The 19,822-nt window shown below is 37.6% G+C and overlaps 1 protein-coding gene across 3 annotated transcripts in view; it reads left to right on the top strand.

Annotated features, from left to right (window-relative positions):
- The window catches only part of Grm5 (glutamate metabotropic receptor 5), a 473,853-nt gene that overhangs the window by 363,947 nt on the left and 90,084 nt on the right, over positions 1-19,822 (top strand). For all 3 annotated transcript variants that reach the window (XM_052760517.1, XM_052760518.1, XM_052760516.1), the window contains exon 6: positions 19,276-19,522. In XM_052760517.1, the coding sequence (XP_052616477.1) occupies positions 19,276-19,522 (247 nt within the window). The remainder of the gene's footprint in view (positions 1-19,275; positions 19,523-19,822) is intronic.

The raw sequence follows: 19,822 nt of genomic DNA, 5'->3' as shown, positions 1-19,822 counted from the left end.
ACCCTTTTGCAGCACTGTAGTCATGGGCAGCATCAACTATTTCCACTTCTGTTCTAACCCGTAAAAATTGCTTTCAATTTCCAGAGTTCTTGGCAGTACTAGCTAAGGAATGTGTGCCTGTGGGTTTCATGTGAAGACACCTGGTTAGAAAGGAGCCATCTGCTTCACACCTGCTCTATTTTCGTGACATCTCTTGGTGCTCTCTACCGCAGACTCTGAATTCCACTTGGCTTTTCTCTATTTGTTTGGGCTTTGTCATTGGAGAGTTATTATAGCTCTCTTTTCCCTAAACTAAAAGTCATCTCTTCTTTTCCAGGAAGGTATTTTGTTCTGTAATTATTGTTCTTAATAAAACCACTGAATCACTCCTTGTAGATTGTAGCACCAAGGCATAAGGAGCTTGGCATACTGAATGCAATGTAAGTTATTGCAGACACATGCTAGTACTTAATAATTTCAGTCGTAATCTAAAACAGTGATCTTAGTGGAAAGGACCCACTGGATACTCTTTTGTAAGGATACTTGGACTAGATTCAAAGAGAGTATGTGGTACACCTTTGATAGAATGCAGAGATACTGAAGATTCAAACAGTGGGATATGAGGAAGGGCATTTCTTTTATTCCCCTGCATTTCTCTGTATAAAAGAGTGAAAGTAGGGCATATTATCATCTGAGACCAAGTTTTGACTGTTTTGTTACATCTTTTCTCAGCAAAATCAAGATAATAAACTTACTTGCCTGGACATTAGAATGTGTGGATCTCTGGATCTTGGGCATTTGAGCTATTTAATCTGTTGCTCAGGGAGACCTGCCAGGTATTACTAGTATAATATTTTAATGTGGGGAGAGAGGAATGAGTCTCTTTGATTTTGAATTTGTTTATTTGATTCCATTGATGATACTTTGAATTATAAAATCATTTCTTATTTGCAATACAGGCATTGTTTGAAAAAATTGTGCCTTATTACCTAACATTGAGAAACGACAATTTAGATTTTGATTCCCTAGCAGTAATATCTTCTTAGTGCTACTATAATAGGTGGAGAGGGGCATGGCTAAATCCAGGAGTCAAACAGAATAGATATGCTTGACCTTTTTATTACATATATATTGCTGTAATAACACCATGACCAGAAGCAACATATAGAAGGAAGAATTTATTTGAGCTATGGTTTCAGAGGGATAAGAGTCTATCATGACAGGGAATTGTGGAAGCAGGTGTAGTCATGAGGGTAAGAGCAGCCAAGAGCTCGCATATCGAAACACCAGCAGGAAGCAGAGAGAAGGAACTTGGAATGGCACAAGTCTTTAAGCTCTCAAATCCTGCCTCCAGTGACACACTTCCTCCAGCAATGTCACCTCCTAAGCTTCCCCAAACAGTGACACTGCCTGCCAAGACCTTGGGAAACATTTTATTCAAACCACCACACCAACCAATCCCTGAAAGCAGATAAAGGAGCAGTGATCAAGGAAGGAAATGGGATGTGTTCTCAGGAAGACTACGTTTCAAAGATTTAAGGTCTAATGACGTAAGATCTCAGTGTTATGTAGTAAAAAGAAAGAAAGGCAAGAATGAACTCATTCCAAGTCATCTTGGTCTGATCATGATATTATTATTGTCTTAGGCAATTGTTTCAAAGTAGGCCATTTAGGGCTTTGCTGATACCAAATATCTCTGTTGCTTACTGTTTGTGTCTGTTCTTCATCTAAGATATTCATCCATTGGACCTGTTGTTCTTGGTATCCAAGGCAATTGTAGAGGAGAAAGACTCAGACAATGCAAAAGTAATGTGAAGAAACAAGATGAAGTCAGAACAAAAAACTAGAGTCAGCTAGGTCAAGGACTGGCCACTTCTTAATTAGTGCCATCAGAAACCAATTCTGTTTCCAGAACACAGGAGAAAGCATAGGCATGACATGGAGTGTGTTATTTCAAATGTGGGATAGTTTAAAATCACAAAACACCAACTGTGGTTAGGATTGTGTTCTTACACATCATGCTGTAACTAACCCTCTCAGCAGCATATGGTAAGTTTATTAGTCAGATGTTCTCCAATGCTGACATTGTCAGTCCCTTATCCAAGTTACTCTATTATCATCTTTCCTTCTACTAACTTTCTCAGTGTCATCAGAGAATGAACAAAAGCAGATATGGACAAGGGCTGGCTTTTGTACTCTCGGTAAAGACTTAATTAAATTAATTCAGCAGACCAGAAAGAAAGGAAGATTTATCAATAGACTCTTTCTTTAAACTGAATTGCAGACTCAGCCACAGGCAATTGAAAGGTACTATTCCCTGGCCAAGAAAAAAAAAGCCTACAGGGTGCAAGGCATCTGCCTCCAGGAAGGGCGGGGGGTGGGGGGGGGTGGGGGGGGAAGCTAAGCAAGTGAATTGAACTTGACATCTGTATTTTCCCTCTCAAACAGTATATATCAGGAAATCTTTTCCTTCAAGATTTCAGCTTTTTTTTTAAACTTGTGACTACTGTTTATTAAAAGAAAAATTCGTATTAAAGTCACCCAAATACTTTAAACAATGGCTCTGGAGTTCTAAATGTGGATTTTATCTTCTTGGTAGAATGCATTACTCTTACCATCAGTGTGTGATAGTGCACTTGGAATATTCCCAACGAGAAAATTTCTCTATATGTCAGTGTCCAAAGTTTATATAAGGGCTACCTTATGTAGACATGATTGGTTGATGCTCTCATGGCAAAATAAGCCCCTACCGAAAGAATATTGCTGCTAACATTGTTTTTCTTTCTGGCATGGCCAGCCCTCACCCTAAAACTGCCTGGCTTATATCTAACCCTAATTAAAGACAATTCTATCAGTTATGATATCAATGATCTCCCAGAAGCTGAAGACCAAGAATAGACCTCTTGGCCAAGGCCAAACTATTTACCACACAGATTTAACTTAATAGGCCATACTGAGGCTGTTTCTTATATGCCCATTCCAGGATTTTGCTTTCATAAAACTTAAATATTATTATGCTATTGGACTATTACCATGCACTTAAACCTAATACCAAATAGATCCAAGGTACTAAGTATTGGAAAGAAACAGTAATCACTGAATTAAGACTTATATAATCAGTAGTTTATCTATGTGATTTCAGGTTGCTTTCTAAATAACAATTTAACTCATATTGTGATTACTTTTTGCAATCATAATGAACTAATGATAACTGTATTGTATTAAGTAAATTAAATTAAATATAACTTTTTAATTACTACTTGGAAAAACAGTGACTCTACCAAGAGTGTCCTAGCAGGTAGAGGACCAAAGATAGAAGCCTGTACTGGTTCTCAATGCTTTCACAGAAACAGGGGACTCCACTCTTAAAAATTTGGGTACAGCCTTTCTCAGTCTTCATTACAATAAATACTGTCCCTGCCTTTGTGTTATTTAACTTTCTCTAGGTTTCTGAAAAGGTTCTCCACTATAAGGAACACTTGTTAAATTCTCATTGCCTAGGAGTCAGGGAATGCATAACATGGCAGACTGAGTCTGCTTCAACTTCCTGAATGACAGGATTGGACAGTCTTATATAATCTAAAGTGAAGAATTCATCAAAACTAGCAATGGTATTGGTATTCTATGAAGCCTATTTATACACATTACACTGTCTTAATTTGATAATTTACAAAACTTAAGTGGTCTCATTACCACCATCATTATCATAATTAACATTTTTAAGCAATTGCTTGCTAGGTTCTGCACAATCATATTTTGTATTCCATTCAATTTTATGAGATAGTTACCTTGCATGTGCCTTTACTAGTAGAAAAATAAAAGCTTAGAGAGTGTCAATGGCTTCTTCAATATTACATAACTAATAAATGGCCTAAAAAACTTGAGTCTCAGGCTATGCAATTCCAAATAAATTAAACCTTGTGCATCTACAGAAGATTGATATCTCTGTTAGTATGAAATATTTTTGTTCATTTTATCATATATAATACGTATAACAAGTGTCTGAGAACTCTATTGATTAAAACTGCTTTTATATGTAGGTGGTACTCAATACATGCTTGTAAAATGAGCAAATCAATGCATACCACAGTCTGGCTAAACGGCAATATGTCAGCAGCTGGAATCTTCCTCTCTGTTTTAGCTGGTGGGTTGTAAATCAAAGGGCATTGACATCCAACTTATAAGAAAACAATACATATTCATAATGGCAAGGTGAATAATAAATTTAATTGCTTCTCTTCCTAATGTCTTCCAAAACATATTTTAAAATCTGTTCTTTTTGGATGTGACATGTTGTTAATTTAAATGAACCAATATGTTCTTCAAGTCGTTACTTTTCACCTTTGATTTTTGAAAATAGATTGATAGCAGATACTAATAAGAGAAAAGAAGTTGTGTGACTTCCTGGTGAGACATGAAGTAACATCTGTGTATAAGGTACCAATAACAGACCAAGGAAAATAGCCTAACCATTTCTACCTTGGTGAAACGATGGGTACCCAGGAGTATGGGTGACTCAAAGGCAACCACGTCATAAAAAACCCCATTCCAACATGGGGATAGATACATAAAACCTCATTGCAACTCGCAGATAGCTCCACCAGAATCTCCTCCTCCCAAGAAATTGTTTCCTGCTGAGATAGCCTCAGGCAGGGGCCCCATGACTCTTGTATATGGATGAGCTGCCTTGGACTTATAAGTTACATTAGCTTGTTCAGCCTTAGGATTCCCTCTTCACCTTCCAAAAGGGAATAACTACAAAACAATGCAATTCCTTCAGATCCTATATGCTTTCTGCCCGTTGTCCAAGATATTCCCTAATCCTTGGAGATATAGAACTATTTTCTTTTATTTATGGCTGAGCATTTGGCCATTATGCCATAGTAACAGTCACTTTTTCTCAGTAGTTTATGAAACTCCATGGTAACTACTGCCTACTGCAAAATACATTTTCCTCTACAACTGAAGGTGAAAGAAGCAATAATCTCTAGGCATAAATATAGATATTTATAAGGTAATTTGATGGGTGCATTATATCCATTTAATAAAAAATAGCTGAAGTTTCTCCTCTAGGACCTATGATCTACTCAGCCACAGGCTTTTTATCCTGGCATATAGTATCAAACATGGATTCTCTCTTGTAGAACAGAATTTGAAATGAAAGTGAAAATTGGTTGACTGCACCCATAACCACTGTCCCACTATTATACCAGTTGACACATCTGGTCTTGTATGTTGACTCAAAGACAATTGCAAGCTTCAGAATTGAACTGGACAGCAGTTAAGTTTGGTTGCAGCCTGTTTCACAATGTCATACAACCAAACTGTGCAATGTATTTAGAAACAAGGACTTGGTGTCTAGTACTGTCATGCAAACAATATAGGAGATAGCCTTATAATATTTTTGAGATTATTATATAATGATTATATCACTCATTCTGCCCAAACTCTTCCATGGGCCCCTGCCTTTTTCTCTTTCAAATACATATTCCATTCTCCAATTGTTGATATATGTACATGTACAAATACCAGAGGAAACAAAAGTTTACCTAAATGTGACCTGAGCACAAAGAAACAGCTTTTGTGGTTTGGAGGAGTTTGGGAGTCTATCTAGTCAACAACTCATTCAGAAATAACCCATCCCTAGTTCTGGGATCTATAATCACCTTATAGCTTCTCAAAGAGGCCATTTCCTACACATATATGACCTCTAATTCAATTTTTTTCTTTTACGTATTTTTTGAAATTCAAATATAATTATATTAATTTCCCCTTCCAGTTTCATTTCCTCACTCTAACCCCTTCCATGTCCCTCTTACCACCTCTCTCTCTCTCTTTCTCTCTCTTTCTCTCTCTCTCTCTCTCTCTCTCTCTCTCTCTCTCTCTCTCTCTCTCTCTCTCTCTCTAGTGTGTGTATGTGTATTTCTGTTTTTATATTCTAGAGTTTCCCATATCTGTATACCAGTTTTCCAAAGCAAATACTCAGAGGCTAGAATTATATTATTCTATTCATGAATAATAAAATAATAAACTCTATTTTAAAGAGTGTGGGCAGGATCTTTCAAAGCCCACAGACATCAATTAATTCACAGTTCAGCAGCTAAGGGTATACTAAAAACACAACATTATAAAAACACAACACAACGATCTTCATTTCTTTCAATTGTGCCATCAAAGTACAGCAGTCTGGACAGGGGATACTGCTTTGTCAGCTCTATAATCCATTGTCATTCTCTGTCAGCCACCCTGCTTCCTATTCCTGGGGTACTACAGTGATATATCTATAATTTAAGAAATAAAGCATGCCTGAAGATCGGAGGACAGAGACAGCCACAGAGTTAAACATAGAAATCAGGCAGTGGTGGCACACACCTTTAATCCTAGCACTCAGGAGGCAGAGATCTGTGTGGATCTCTGTGAGTTCAAGGCCACACTGGTCTATAGGAGATTGATCCAGTCTAAGAGAGAAACAGAATGAAGCAGTGGTGGCATACACCTTTAATTCATTAATCCCGGCACTAGGAAGGTTGAGATAGGAAGTGAAATGGCTGGGCAAAAAAAAAAAAAAAAAAAAAAAGGCATATAAGGTGTGAAGAGACAGGAACTAGAGGCCTTTCAGCTGAGGACTCAGGGATATTCAGTCACAGGATTGGTGGAGTTGGCGAGGTGAGAAATGACTGTGGCTCAGCCTGGTGTTTGTCTGTGGATCTCTGCATCTGCTTCCATCAGTTACTGGATAAAGGCTCTACGATGACAGTTAGGCTAGTCACCAATCTGATGATTCACCAGTTCAAGCAACTTCTCCACTATTGCTAGTAGTCTGAGCTGGGGTCATTGAAAGATAAACCGCGCTGGTGGTGGTGCTGGTTACCACGTGGAAAGGTCACAGTCATGACAGTGACCAATGTTAGTTTTTAGAGCTTTATTGGAAGGAAGGAGGGGATAGGAGAGTAGAGCCAGGCCTGGAGAGAGAGAAAGATGGCAGGAGCAGAGCAGAGCAGGGAACAGAGAGACAGCAGAGAACAAAGAGAGAGGGTAGGGCTCTGCATCAGGCTTTTAAAAAAAAAATTTTTAGAAAAAAAAATTTATGAAATTCTAACCAAAGAAAATATTGAGAGATCTCTTTCCATGAGCTATGCCATAGACTGACTTAACTAGTTAACAATCCCTTCTCATTGGAAAACAGCAAACATAAAACACCTGGTTTGGAAACATATCTAAACAACCAAACTCTTTTTTCTTTTTTTCCATTTTTCTTTATTAAGAAAATTTTCTACTCACTCCACATAGCCACGTGAGGCTTTTTAAGACACAGATTGTGTAGTTGCCAGCACCCACTGATGACATAAGATGCAAGACCCCAAGCTGCACATGTGCAGGAGTGAGGGCAGGATCCTAATAGTCATCCTTGTGGATTCCTGGAAATTTCCCTAGCACCTCATTTCTCCCTATCCCCATGATGTCTCCCTCTATCATAGTATCTCTTTCATTGCTCTCCCACTCCATCCCTGTTCCAGCTTGACCATCCCATTCCCTATGTTCTTATCCCCCACCTACTACCCTCCATTGCCCATCCCTCATGTGATTTCCCCTCCTTTGTATTAATGTTCAGACCTGAGAGGTAGCCTCTTCTCTTTAACCTGGTTCTCTCCTGCCTCAGGGCATGATTCAGTCCATGGATCTAGACTTTTGAATGCCAGGAAAGGCTTTTTAGCACAGATCTAATTTGTGCTCTCTTTCCTCTATTTTCAGCCAGATGTAAGAAATGGCAAGCCCACAACTCCACCTCTTCCTCCTCATCAATTTTCTTGCCAAATCAGAGATTAGTACAGAGGCAAGAATCAGCATGTCACTCTCCATTGTAGACCCTTACATAAACAAACTCTTCCAGGGCAGACAGTGGAACCTCAGCTGTATATTTTATTAACCACAGCAAACTCCACACAACCCTTAACATAATGTTCTCATGATCCCATCCCATATGTGCCGCTTTCAAGGACTGCAATACATTATGTAGCTTATCAGCTCCTTGGGGGACAGCCTGACACTAACATATCATTAAGAATGTGTGTTACCCCATACCACATAGAAAATGACCAACCTGAGATTCCCTGTTCCCCAACAAGTATTCTCTGCTCTCAGATGGCTTGTCCTTGATCCTTTGTGCTCTCTGCCCAACTTGAAAGTAGTTTTATCACAATTACCCACCAAAGAATAGCATCTTCCCTAGACACCTACTACTTATATTAAGAATTGCTTACTGCGTATATTAAGCCAAGGAGGGATGCTGTGTATTTCATAACTTTCATAAACTTCTTGTGCCGTGTAAGATCTGTTAGCTTCCTGAGTCTTAAGAGCCTCCTTACTCTGTCCACAGAGAAATGTTTCAACTTTGGAGTAAGTAGCTACACAACAGTAACGTTACAGACAGAGGTGAAAAACATTTAAAGAGACTAGTCAGGCTACCACATAAGGATACATTCCCACCCTGATCTCCAAAAATAATTAGGTCCTCAAGACAGAAATTCTTTTCTTAGGCAGTCACGAGTATATTTTTAACTGCTTCACAAAGATAGCTTGCAGCTCACTGCAGAACTGGCATGCATAACTTTCAAATTAATATATTGTAAACTACGAATGTCAAAATTATAAAATAGTTTATAAATTCATTTTATTCTTTTAGTCACCTGAACTCTCTTCATCCTCAAGCATTACTATTGTCACATTGAATTTGTGTAAGCTAAAACACAAAGAAGTTAACCGGTTGGTCAAGCAAAGACAACTGACCAATGAAGTATCATAATTTGAATCCGAGCTTCGAAAATAATATTTTAAGGATATGCTGCCTGCCATAAATATAAAACCTGTGTTTGAAAGAATGCCCCATCACTAAAACCAATTTTGAGCTTTGAAGAATTATGGGAAACAGAAAAATGAGTCTGTCGCTACCATGACCCATTTCCACATCACCAAGGAGACTTGAGGAGATTTAGTTTAGTGGTTTTCATGCTACTGGATCTGCCTTCCATGTAAGATGTCAAATTACATCAGTTGGACAGGTTACAGGGAATGTCACTTTGTTTGGAGCACTTATGGCATCCATGTGGCAGTTAAGCAAAGACTAAGTTTCAAAGACAATCTTTTCAGAAAATGTTTCTTATACCATTCCATGTTCCTTTAACACAGTCTTAGCCCATATGGAGGGCTTTAACTCTTTATGGTGGCAATGCTTTATGAATTAAAAAGTTTTCTATCATTTAGAAAAGTTGCTCATCATACATGTCTCAGTTTTCTTATATACAAAAAGCATTGTAACTGATAATAGCTAAGCTAAAACTATAATATTGGTTTCTTAGTATATTTTACCCTTTCTTATTTGTCATATATGTGATATATATTCTCTAATTTGCTCTTCAGATGCTCTCAGATGTTAATCAGGATTATCATTTCCATTCTCATGTATAGGAAATGGCTTTTATAAGTGTAACTATTGGATGTTTAATGACAATTCAGAGAGAATAGAAGTGAATTTCAGAAAGAGCAGCCTGCAGGATCACCTTGAACTAGATTTTGAAATTCTAACTTACTATGTATTAGTTTTGTGTCATTAATCATTGCTTTCTTGTCTGTGAGCCTAACATTTCTCATACAAACTAGGGAAAATATAATGCTCAGTTTGCACATTTGCTATGGGAGTTGAGGTGATGGATGCAGTGCACCCGACAACAGGTATTGTGGGAGATTCCCTCCTCATTCTTTTTTGCTGTAATATCTGCCTTTGAAACATTTCATGATAAAATAGTTGAAATCATTATCACCATGGCTAAAAGTGGCAACGTCGTGATTTAAAGTAATTCATACAATAATAATTCACACCATTGGTACAATGACTACCACACTCAGAAGAGAGAACTTCACATACACATACTTTAAAGATTTTCAGATGTCTCTAATCTTCCATGACTATACGTTCTACTCTAGTCAAGTCTTTAGTATTAGTGGTGACAATTAGTCTTCCCTGTGTACAATTTGTGAACTCTGTAATAGCAGTTTAGTTCTTTACAGAAGGTTTGGATAGGACAAAGTAATTCATTCTTTTGCAATTTTCTACTTCATTTCAATTACAGAGTTCATTATAGGAAATGAGTTTCTAATTTGTCATGCTTATTCTTTTTAATTAGAAGCAAAACCTTAGTGGAAATGATTTTTTTTTTTTTGCATCTTGATCATCAGAAACCTGGATTATAAGTATAGCAATTCTTAAATTCCCAAATGTGGGCAGTGCTGACTTTGCAGTTAGCTCAGACTAATATGTAAATTGTACTGTTTGTACAGCAGTAGTGAGTTTTCAGGTATCTGGTGCTTCTCACTAGGGTGTGACTTCCAATCTGATAATTAGTTTTCTATTGTACATTTTTCATTGTAGTCCAAGGAGCACATTATTCTCAAGTCTTTGTTGCTTCTCCCAGGTAGAACTGAATGGTTATGTTTTCAAGATCACCTCATGTTGAAAACAAGGAAAAATTATACTTTCCAGTAGAGTTGTGAGAAAATAGACATGGAAATCACACCTTAGTGAGAAGCACCCGATACCTGAAAACTTACTACTGTTCTACACAGAGTACAATTTACATATAAGATATATTGTGAGAATATCATGTGGTGTCATAATATTTTTCTCAGACTCTTAAATATTGTTACTCTTAAATATTAAATATTATCAAACTTCATATTCTTGTAGAATTAATTTACACTCTATATGGAAGTTCTTCAAAAATGCCATGATGTGAATAAAAAAACTATGGCTGTCTGAAATCACATATTCATTCAGGGTTATCAACCAGCCACTGGTGGTTCTCATTTATTAAACTTAAAAGTTAGCATTCTGAATGGAGAAGTCTGAATTCCCTCCTGGACTTCTGAGGCTTCTGAAAGGAGCTGCTGCTTCTAACGCTGCTGGGTTCATTTGCTTTGCACAGTAAGGATTCAGAGGTTACCTTCCTATATTTCAGGTAAAATTACATATCAGAGGCATTGTGAACTTTGAGAGCTATATCAGTATATGTGGGTACAAATTTAGATTCTTGGAGCTGTTGTGCTGCCTCACATAACATGGATACATTCAATGTTATCAAGGAGGATAAATTATTTGTGTGATGTCATCCATTATAGCAGCATTTCCACAGACGATTCTTTACTACTGTGTATCCCTAGTCCTGGCCCAAGCCTTAGGTCTCACAACCACTTCTTCATGTCACGAATCTTAATACTCCAAAAAAAGTGTCGGTATCTTCATTATAACATCATTTCTCTAACTGGTTCACTGTGTCTTAAGTTTCACACAGTAAGTCTTTTTGACATTTCTATATTCATTCATGTCCCATGATCCATCAATAAGATACAGGCAATGCTAAGCACTGTACTATATGCAGGAAATATAATGGTAAATAAAGCCAAAATGCACTTGGTTCACAGAGAACTGATTGTCCATTCTGAACTAATCTCAAATCTCATGGTAGGATTAGAGGCTTTGCAAACAATAACAACAAAAAATGAATGGTCAACAAATATTAAAGGATTAAATGAGATGTTCACCTTAATCCACAGTGTTAGAGCTTGTGAAAAATACAAGGAAAACAAGATTGTCTAAGGCTTCACAAAACTCATACTCTATGAGGGGGCAGTAAAGTTCATGGATAATTCTAATATATGCCATAAAGTATTACATGTTGTGGGTGAGAAGGTGAATCAGTTGCTAAAGTGTTTTCCTTGCAAGCATGAGAATCTGAATCCAATCTCCAGAACTCACATAAAAACAAAACAAAACAAAACAAAAAAGCAATTGTGGTGGTTTAGACTTGTAATTTCAGTGCTGGGGAGGCAGAAACAGGAAGATCCCTGTGTCTTATTGACTAGACAGCCATCTGTCTTGAGGGCCATAAGAGACTCTGCCTCAAAAGACTAAGATATTGTTCTCTACTGGACTCCATCTGTTCTAAAAGGAAGTTTCTTTGATGAGGAGAAAGACTACACTAATCTGTTGGTAAAAGGCAAATGATTACAGAATGTGGTTAGGGACTGTGCTGATTTAGCAAATTGATGGTTGTAGATTCTCCTACAATCACCATGAATTCACTAGTACTGAGTAATTAGCTAGGTTTCCAGTTCCCGCCATGGTTCCTTTTTTATTGAGTTGGTCTTAAATCCAAATAGAGAGCTACTGGTTATCATCAAGGCATATGTGCCAATACTGCACACTTAGGATAGTCATGCCAGTTGGTTATTGATATGGTTCATAAGCATCATAGTTGGGTAGGACTGTTTGTTTTCCCTTTCTCCTTTGGAAGCTTGCATGGTGACTTCTGGTAGCATGGAAGTTTATCAGAAGCCACATCAATAAAGTCTCACGAACATGATTGTCAAAATGTGAACTGAACAAGGACAACAGCAACGGATATGCCAAAATGAATAAGGAAAAGTCCATAAAGGTTCAACCCTACACAAAGAACTATAGGCAACTGAGGAAAGCTGAGAGAAGTAAAGTTGTTCTTCCCTAGGGAAAAACACAATTGGTTGTCCAATGCCAAAGAGTCAGCCCGGAAAATATATGTACAAATAACATTAACTGGACTGTACTGGTTATATTTAAGAATATGCATGTGCATGTGTGCATGTAATAACAATTAGTGCAAAAAGAGGCCATAAATCGAAGGAGAGCAGGGAGAGATAGATGGGATAGTTTGAAGGAAGAAAGAAGAAGAGAGAAATGTTGCAATTGTATTATAAACTCAGAAAAAAAATTTTCAAAAATGAGGAGAATAACTCTTGAGGAAAGATACCGCTGAGTGTTCTCACATATATACAAATACACATACACACTGAGAGATGTGGGGGAGGAGAGAGAGAATGTTACTTGTTGTAATGGTACATAGGTACATTTCCACGGAAACACAATGGTAAAAGATTAACTTGCTTTGAGATACACTTTGCCTTTCAGTCACACAGGAAATAATTGGCTGTTCCACCCACTGTGTGTAACAGAAATTCACTGGTGTATGTGTAAGTAATAACTAGATATATTTTAAAAATAAATGAGTGGGGTGAGCTTGCTTCTATGTAACATTTTCATTAAAAGGTTACATTGTATTATCCAACAGCACCCTCAAAACTTCTAATTAACTTCTTTACCATGCTTTACTGTCTTCCCTTACATTATCCTTTTTTTATTTATCCTTATTGGTGGGTAGACAGAAAATCATAGGAATAATATGAAAGTGCTTTATCATTTAGAATAAGAGCAGACATAAATAATTAACATTGTATCTTTTAAATATACTTTTGCTCATTTCTTCACCCCAGAGTTATGAGTTATTTAACTAAAAATATTATAAAATTATATTTAATTTACCTCTCATAAAAGGAGATATCACTATATAAAGAATTAAGAGGCAAAGAGTCTTCGGGGAATTCTCCCTTGAACTTTGGCCTTATTTTTCTCATTTGTAAACTGAGTTTATTGAATCAAACTAAGAAGGAGCTATCTTGAATGAGTTGCTGGGCTAAGGAGTTGTCAAGAAAGTGGAAAGAGTCGGTGTTCACTGGGTGAAAATGAGGAAAGTTATGGTTAAATCTTTAATTTTAGATGTGTGCAAAGCTGGTTATATGAGATTTTATAAACTAGCACTTAGGCCACTCAATCTATATCCAAATGCAAGTACAGCCTGAGGGCTTCTTTCTGCAGCCTTTGGACTAGATAGGTACTTTCTCAAGTCCCTGATATCGAGGACATTCTCAGACTCTGTCTTCCTGATGTAGTCTTATATTTCCTTGCTTAACACAGACGAAGCTTCAAAGTTAACCTGCCCAGATGAATTAGAAACCACATTCTGTGGACTGTAAAATTAAATTTGTAACCACAGATTGGAGGTTTTGTGTATTTGATAATCCTTCTGGAGTCTTCTGACTTGATTATATACTGATAAAATTGGCCCTAAATACTAAAGCTTGTATATCAAGATCCAGGATAGAATAAAGAGAAGAGAAAGGAAGTTTAGCCCTGATTTGCTTTTATTTCTCCTTCAGAGATGTCTGCGAATAGCTGATAAGTTTGGGTTAGTGCAGAACTTCATGCCAAACTGGGTCTGGCCTTGAGCTAAGTCAACATTGCTGAAGGAGTCCAGTTCTTTGGAGTACCAAGATACAAGCTAATTCATATGTCTTTTTCCCCTATAGCCTACTGAATGAGAAAAAAAGTTTGAATAAAATGGACCATATTATTATGTATATCTCAGGCCACTTAAATTAGCTTAATAAAACTAAATTTATTGGCTCCTAACAAGCTTCTATTGCTGTGTCTAGAGCTCAGATATTGAGTTGCTTTTTGTTTTTGAGGACAAAAATTTTAACTTTTTCATCTTTGTATCACCAGCACACAACACTCTGACATGCAATAAGGACTTCAATACATTAGTTTATAATAACTAATTTAATTGACTTTGAATGAATCAATAAATTAAAGAACTAATAAGAAGTAGCACAGACACTGAGAGAAACAATTAATAAATGGGACCTCTTGAAATTGAGAAGCTTTTGTAGGGCAAAGGACATGGTCAATAAGACAAAACAACAGCCTACAGAATGGGAAAAGATCTTCAACAACCTTCACATCTGACAGAGGGCTGATCTCCAAAATATATAAAGAACTCAAGAAATTAGACATCAAAATACCCAACAGTCCAATTAAAAATGGGCTATAGAGCTAAACAGAGAATTCTCATCAGAAGAAGCTCAAATGGCTGAAAGATATTTAAGGAATTGCTCAACATCCTTAATCATCAGGGAAATACAAATCAAAACGACTCTGAGATACCATCTTACACCTGTCAGAATGGCTAAGATCAAAAGCACTGAAGACAGCTTATGTTGGAGAGGATGTGGAGCAAGGGGAACACTCCTCCACTGTTGGTTGGAATGCAAACTTGTACAGCCACTTTAGAAATCAATATGGTGCTTTCTTAGAAAACTGGGAATCAATCTCCCCCAAGACCCAGCTATACCACTCTTGGGCATATACCCAAGGAATGCTCAATTGTACCACAAGGACACATGCTCACCTATGCTCATAGCAGCATTATTTGTAATAGCCAGAACCTGGAAAAAACCTAGATGCCCTTCAACTGAAGAACTGATAAATAAAATGTGGTATATATACACAATGGAGTACTGCTCAGCAGAGAAAAACAATGACATCATGAGGTTTGCAGGCAAATGAATGGAACTAGAAAAAAAAATCATCCTGAGTGAGGTAACCCAGACTCAGAAAGACAAACATGGTATGTACTCACTCATAAGTGAATACTAGATGTAAAGCAAAGGATAACCAGACTGCAACTCACAACTCCAGGGAGGCTACCTAGTCTCTCTGGACCCTAAGAAAGACACAGGGATCGCCCAGCAACAGAGAAATGGATGAGATATACATGAGCAAACTGGGGATGAGGGGGAATAATGGAGGGCAAGGGTCAGAGGAAAGAAAACTTAGGGGAGCAGGAGGACCCAGTTGGATCAGGACCAGAATGGGAGAACAAGGAAAGAGACACCATGATAAATGAAGACCCCATGGTAATAGGAAGAAGCAGAGTGCTAGAGAGGTCCCCAGAAATCCACAAAGATACCTCCACTATAGACTACTGGCAATGGTCGAGAGAGTGCCTGAACTGACCTACTCTGGTGATCTGATGGCCGAACACCCTAACTGTCATGACAGAACTCTCATCCAGTGACTGGTGGAAGCAGATGCAGAGATCCATGGCCAAACCCCAGGTGAAGCTCCAGGAGTCCAATTGGCGTGAGAGAGGAGGGATTATATATATATATATATATATATATATATATATATATATATATATATATATCGAGACCACGATTGGAAAAAGCACAGGGACAAATTGCCAAACTAGTGGAAACACATGAACTGTGAACCAATAGCTGAGGAGCCCCCATGAAACTGGACCAGACCCTCTGGATAAGTGTGGCAGTTGATGACCTTGAACTGTTTAGGAGGCCCCCAGGCAGTGGGACCGGCACCTGTCCTTGGCGCATGAGCTGGTTTTTTGGAACCTAGGGCCTATGCTGTGACACTTTGCTCACTCAGCCTTGGTGTAGGGAGAAGGGGACTGGACCTGCTTCAACTGAATCTACCAGACTGGGCTGAATCCCCAGGGGAGACCTTGCCTTGGAGGAGGTGGAAATGGGGGGTGGATTAGGGGGGAAGGCTAGGGGTTTGGGAGGAGGGAGGACAGGGGAATCCGTGGCTGATATATAAAATTAAATTAATTATAAAATAAAAAATAGATTAACTAGTCACATGAAATGAGTCTGTTATAAATTTCTGTTGTTCAGTTTTTCTTAAATGGGCACTATTCTGCAAAGGAATGATTTCCCGAGTAATTTGATTTGACAAACTTAAAACTGGACCTGGTATATAGTGACACTTGTGGAGGTGTCCTGTGATTCATCTGGCCTAATTCATATAAGCATCTTTTGTTAGTAGTGCCAATCATGTATCAGGTTCTATGATAAGCTACCAAGACAGCATCTGTGACCATTATACAAGCTTGGGAAATCCAATGTGTAGGGAAAGCCAATGAAAGACTACCAGCAGATAAAAACAAATCTAAGCTACAGTTAAACTGCAAACAGGCAATCTATGTTTAAGATGTTTAGTGTAATGATAGAAACCATACATGTGGAAAAGGGACCTGTAGTGATGAGGGAGGGTGATGTGGGGGTAAAACAAGGTATACAGTAACAGCAAACACAATACACTATATACATATATGGCGTTTTCAAAGAACAAACTTAATCTACTCTAAAAAATTGAATGTGTTAAACAGTGTTTTAGTGGAGAAAGGGCAGGGTTGACAGGTGTGGGAGGGTGATAAGAGAGGGTGGATGTGACAGTAATAAGAATGAATTATTTATGTATATGAAATTGTCAAAGGAAAAATTTAATCAATAAAAAATGAATTTTAGTAACACCAGCAGAAAAGTATATCCACTCAGCATTATTATGAGATTTTTATAACCATATCAGAATATTTTCAGCCAGTTAAATAATGTAATAATTCATATACATACCCATGGGAAAAAGGATATCAACCTCCACAGTACAGTATAAAAGCAGAGTATAGGCCGGGTGGTGGTGGCGCACGCCTTTAATCCCAGCACTTGGGAGGCAGAGGCAGGCGGATCTCTGTGAGTTCGAGGCCAGCCTGGTCTACAAAGTGAGTTCCAGGAAAGGCGCAAAACTACACAGAGAAACCCTGTCTTGAAAAAAAAAAAAAGTAGAGAATAGAAAAGTATGTGTGCACACTGCCATTTATGGAATGGTATCTATATGCTAATTTATGAGTGGAAACTAATAAATTCTTGGAGAAACAGTAAACAAGAATATTGTTTATCCCTTTTAATTACAGTGAATTCTGCCTGAAAAAAAATACTGAATGTTTAATATTTAAAAGAGAGTTGTTTTCATTTTATTGTCTTTTAAGTTTCTCACTGTGATTTTGAATCCAGAAACATAAATATAAAAATACTCAAATAATTGAGACATTGTAAAACTCCCAAATCCTGTAATAGGAGTTGGAATAGAAGGAAATAAATGCATTAAAGGAATGTAGAAGGATATGATAAGTTGAATGAAATACAGAATTGTATCAATTTTTATCTTTAAGACTGACATGCTTCAGGAAGTCTCTGAGGGTTCCATTGGATTTAGATTTCAAAAGCCGTAGAACATCCGTCTCACTGGGATGAAACCCAGAGAGACGACCTAGTTATAAACTCTTTTCCTGCTGCCTCGTTGCTGTGAAAGAGCAGAGAAACTAACTTATTTTTCTATCATAAAAATAGTATATATCTCATTGGGCAATGACTGGGATGAATTGAGTCAATATTTGCATCATACTGAGTAAGAAACCATACTGGCTCTAGAGAGTCCTCACTTATATGGCACTTGACCCATGGAAAATGAATCAGGAACTTAACAAGGTGTCTGATATCTGATGAAGATATAGGCAATCAGCTAAGTCATGGTTTTCTAATTTCAAAATGTGTCCGAATCTGAACATGCCTCCCCTTTGCTACCGCTATCATCCCAAGCAGAGCAACATCTACCTGCTTATTAACTCAAGCATGATTTTTTTTCATCTCTGCAAAAACCAACTCATTCCTCACTTGTCAGTCAATGATTTTCTAACCTTTCCATATTCAACATAAGATTTATCCTTTGTTCCTCCTCTTCTTCTAAAATACTTGGGAGCATATGAAGCATCCAATCTGTTAGTCGTCCTCACTTTCCTACTTCTGATACATTCAGATCCTGACTTGAAATCACCACTCGGTATCCTATAACAGAATTTTTTTACAATGAACCACTGATGCCACTTTCATTCTGTTTTCCAGGTAAAAATGTAAATTTCTTAATGAAAGTCAGGAAACCCTCCAAACCTATATATTATATAACCACTGTTTGTTTCTCATGACTAACATCTTATTCTTCTTCCCCCTCTTTATAACCTTTAAAGAATACACCAGACATAGTCACACTGGTGCAATATATAGTGTTTATCAAGAACAGACTTCTCCTAGTCTTTATATTTTGTATATGAAAACATGAATTAGCAATAGGACTGTTATTGGACAAGTTTCATTGGCTCCAAATCCATACTTAATTCTCCTCTGCTTCCCTACTGCTCACCAATAACACAACTTCCTGTATAGTTTGACATCATAAACTTTTATTGAATTAGTGAATTCATAGTTTTGAGGCTGCATTGAGACTGGAGGAGGTGAGTAATACATTATCACGTAAGTATAGTGGAGACCAAATATGACAGAATCTAATTCTGTCAGTGGGAAGACATACTAGCTGAGGAAATGAAGATTGGTTAAGGATTTTTGAGACAAGAAGTTACAGTGTCATAGATGTCTAGGGAAATTAATTTGGCATTTAACTAAATGGGTAACATGGAAAGACAGTGTTATTCTGAGCTAAGTCACCTGAGAAGGCAAGTCTTGATCTAGTTAGGGAATCACATCTTTCTTCATGATTTTGAAACAAAAACCACGAAGGGTGGAAAACACTTCCGAACAACTTGTTAGAAGCTTTTTCCTAGTGCAGTCCCCAGCTGTGAAGGTGATGAGGTCTTTCTAAATGTTTAGGATCTTTGAGTGTGGCTATGGAAGAGAGCTGGGTAATATTTCAAAGTTAATCCTTACTTTATTTCTCAACAGGTTCTCTGACTCTAAGAACACATCATGTTCAAGATTCCAAAATGGGATTTGTGATCAATGCAATCTACTCTATGGCTTATGGGCTCCACAACATGCAGATGTCCCTGTGCCCAGGCTACGCGGGGCTCTGTGATGCGATGAAGCCAATTGATGGGCGGAAACTATTGGACTCCCTGATGAAAACCAATTTTACTGGAGTTTCTGGAGATATGATCCTGTTTGATGAAAATGGAGACTCTCCCGGAAGGTACTATTACATTTCTCATTATTGACAACATCTAAATAATAGTTACTTTCTGTTTTGGGGTCTTTCCTTTTTGGTTGCTCAGTCTTCAGAGATAGGTTTGGCTAAGGCTCATATTTCAAAATGAGCCAAGCCAAACAGGGACAGCCTCATTTCCCTGTGGTCAAGGAAGAACACTGACCTTAATACTCACTATGTACTTTTGAATTCATCACCATTTCAGAGGCATAAACTTAGAGGCAGGACCCTCAACTTATTATAGACAAAGAAAATCCAACCCATGGGTCTCTCAGTGCTTTTTTG

This window comes from Peromyscus californicus, unplaced genomic scaffold (genome assembly GCF_007827085.1).
Source record: "Peromyscus californicus insignis strain IS unplaced genomic scaffold, ASM782708v3 Scaffold_4__1_contigs__length_199733344, whole genome shotgun sequence".
Taxonomy (NCBI): Eukaryota; Metazoa; Chordata; class Mammalia; order Rodentia; family Cricetidae; genus Peromyscus; species Peromyscus californicus.
Note: the sequence above shows the minus strand (reverse complement) of the source record. Positions and strands in the feature narration are given on the sequence as shown.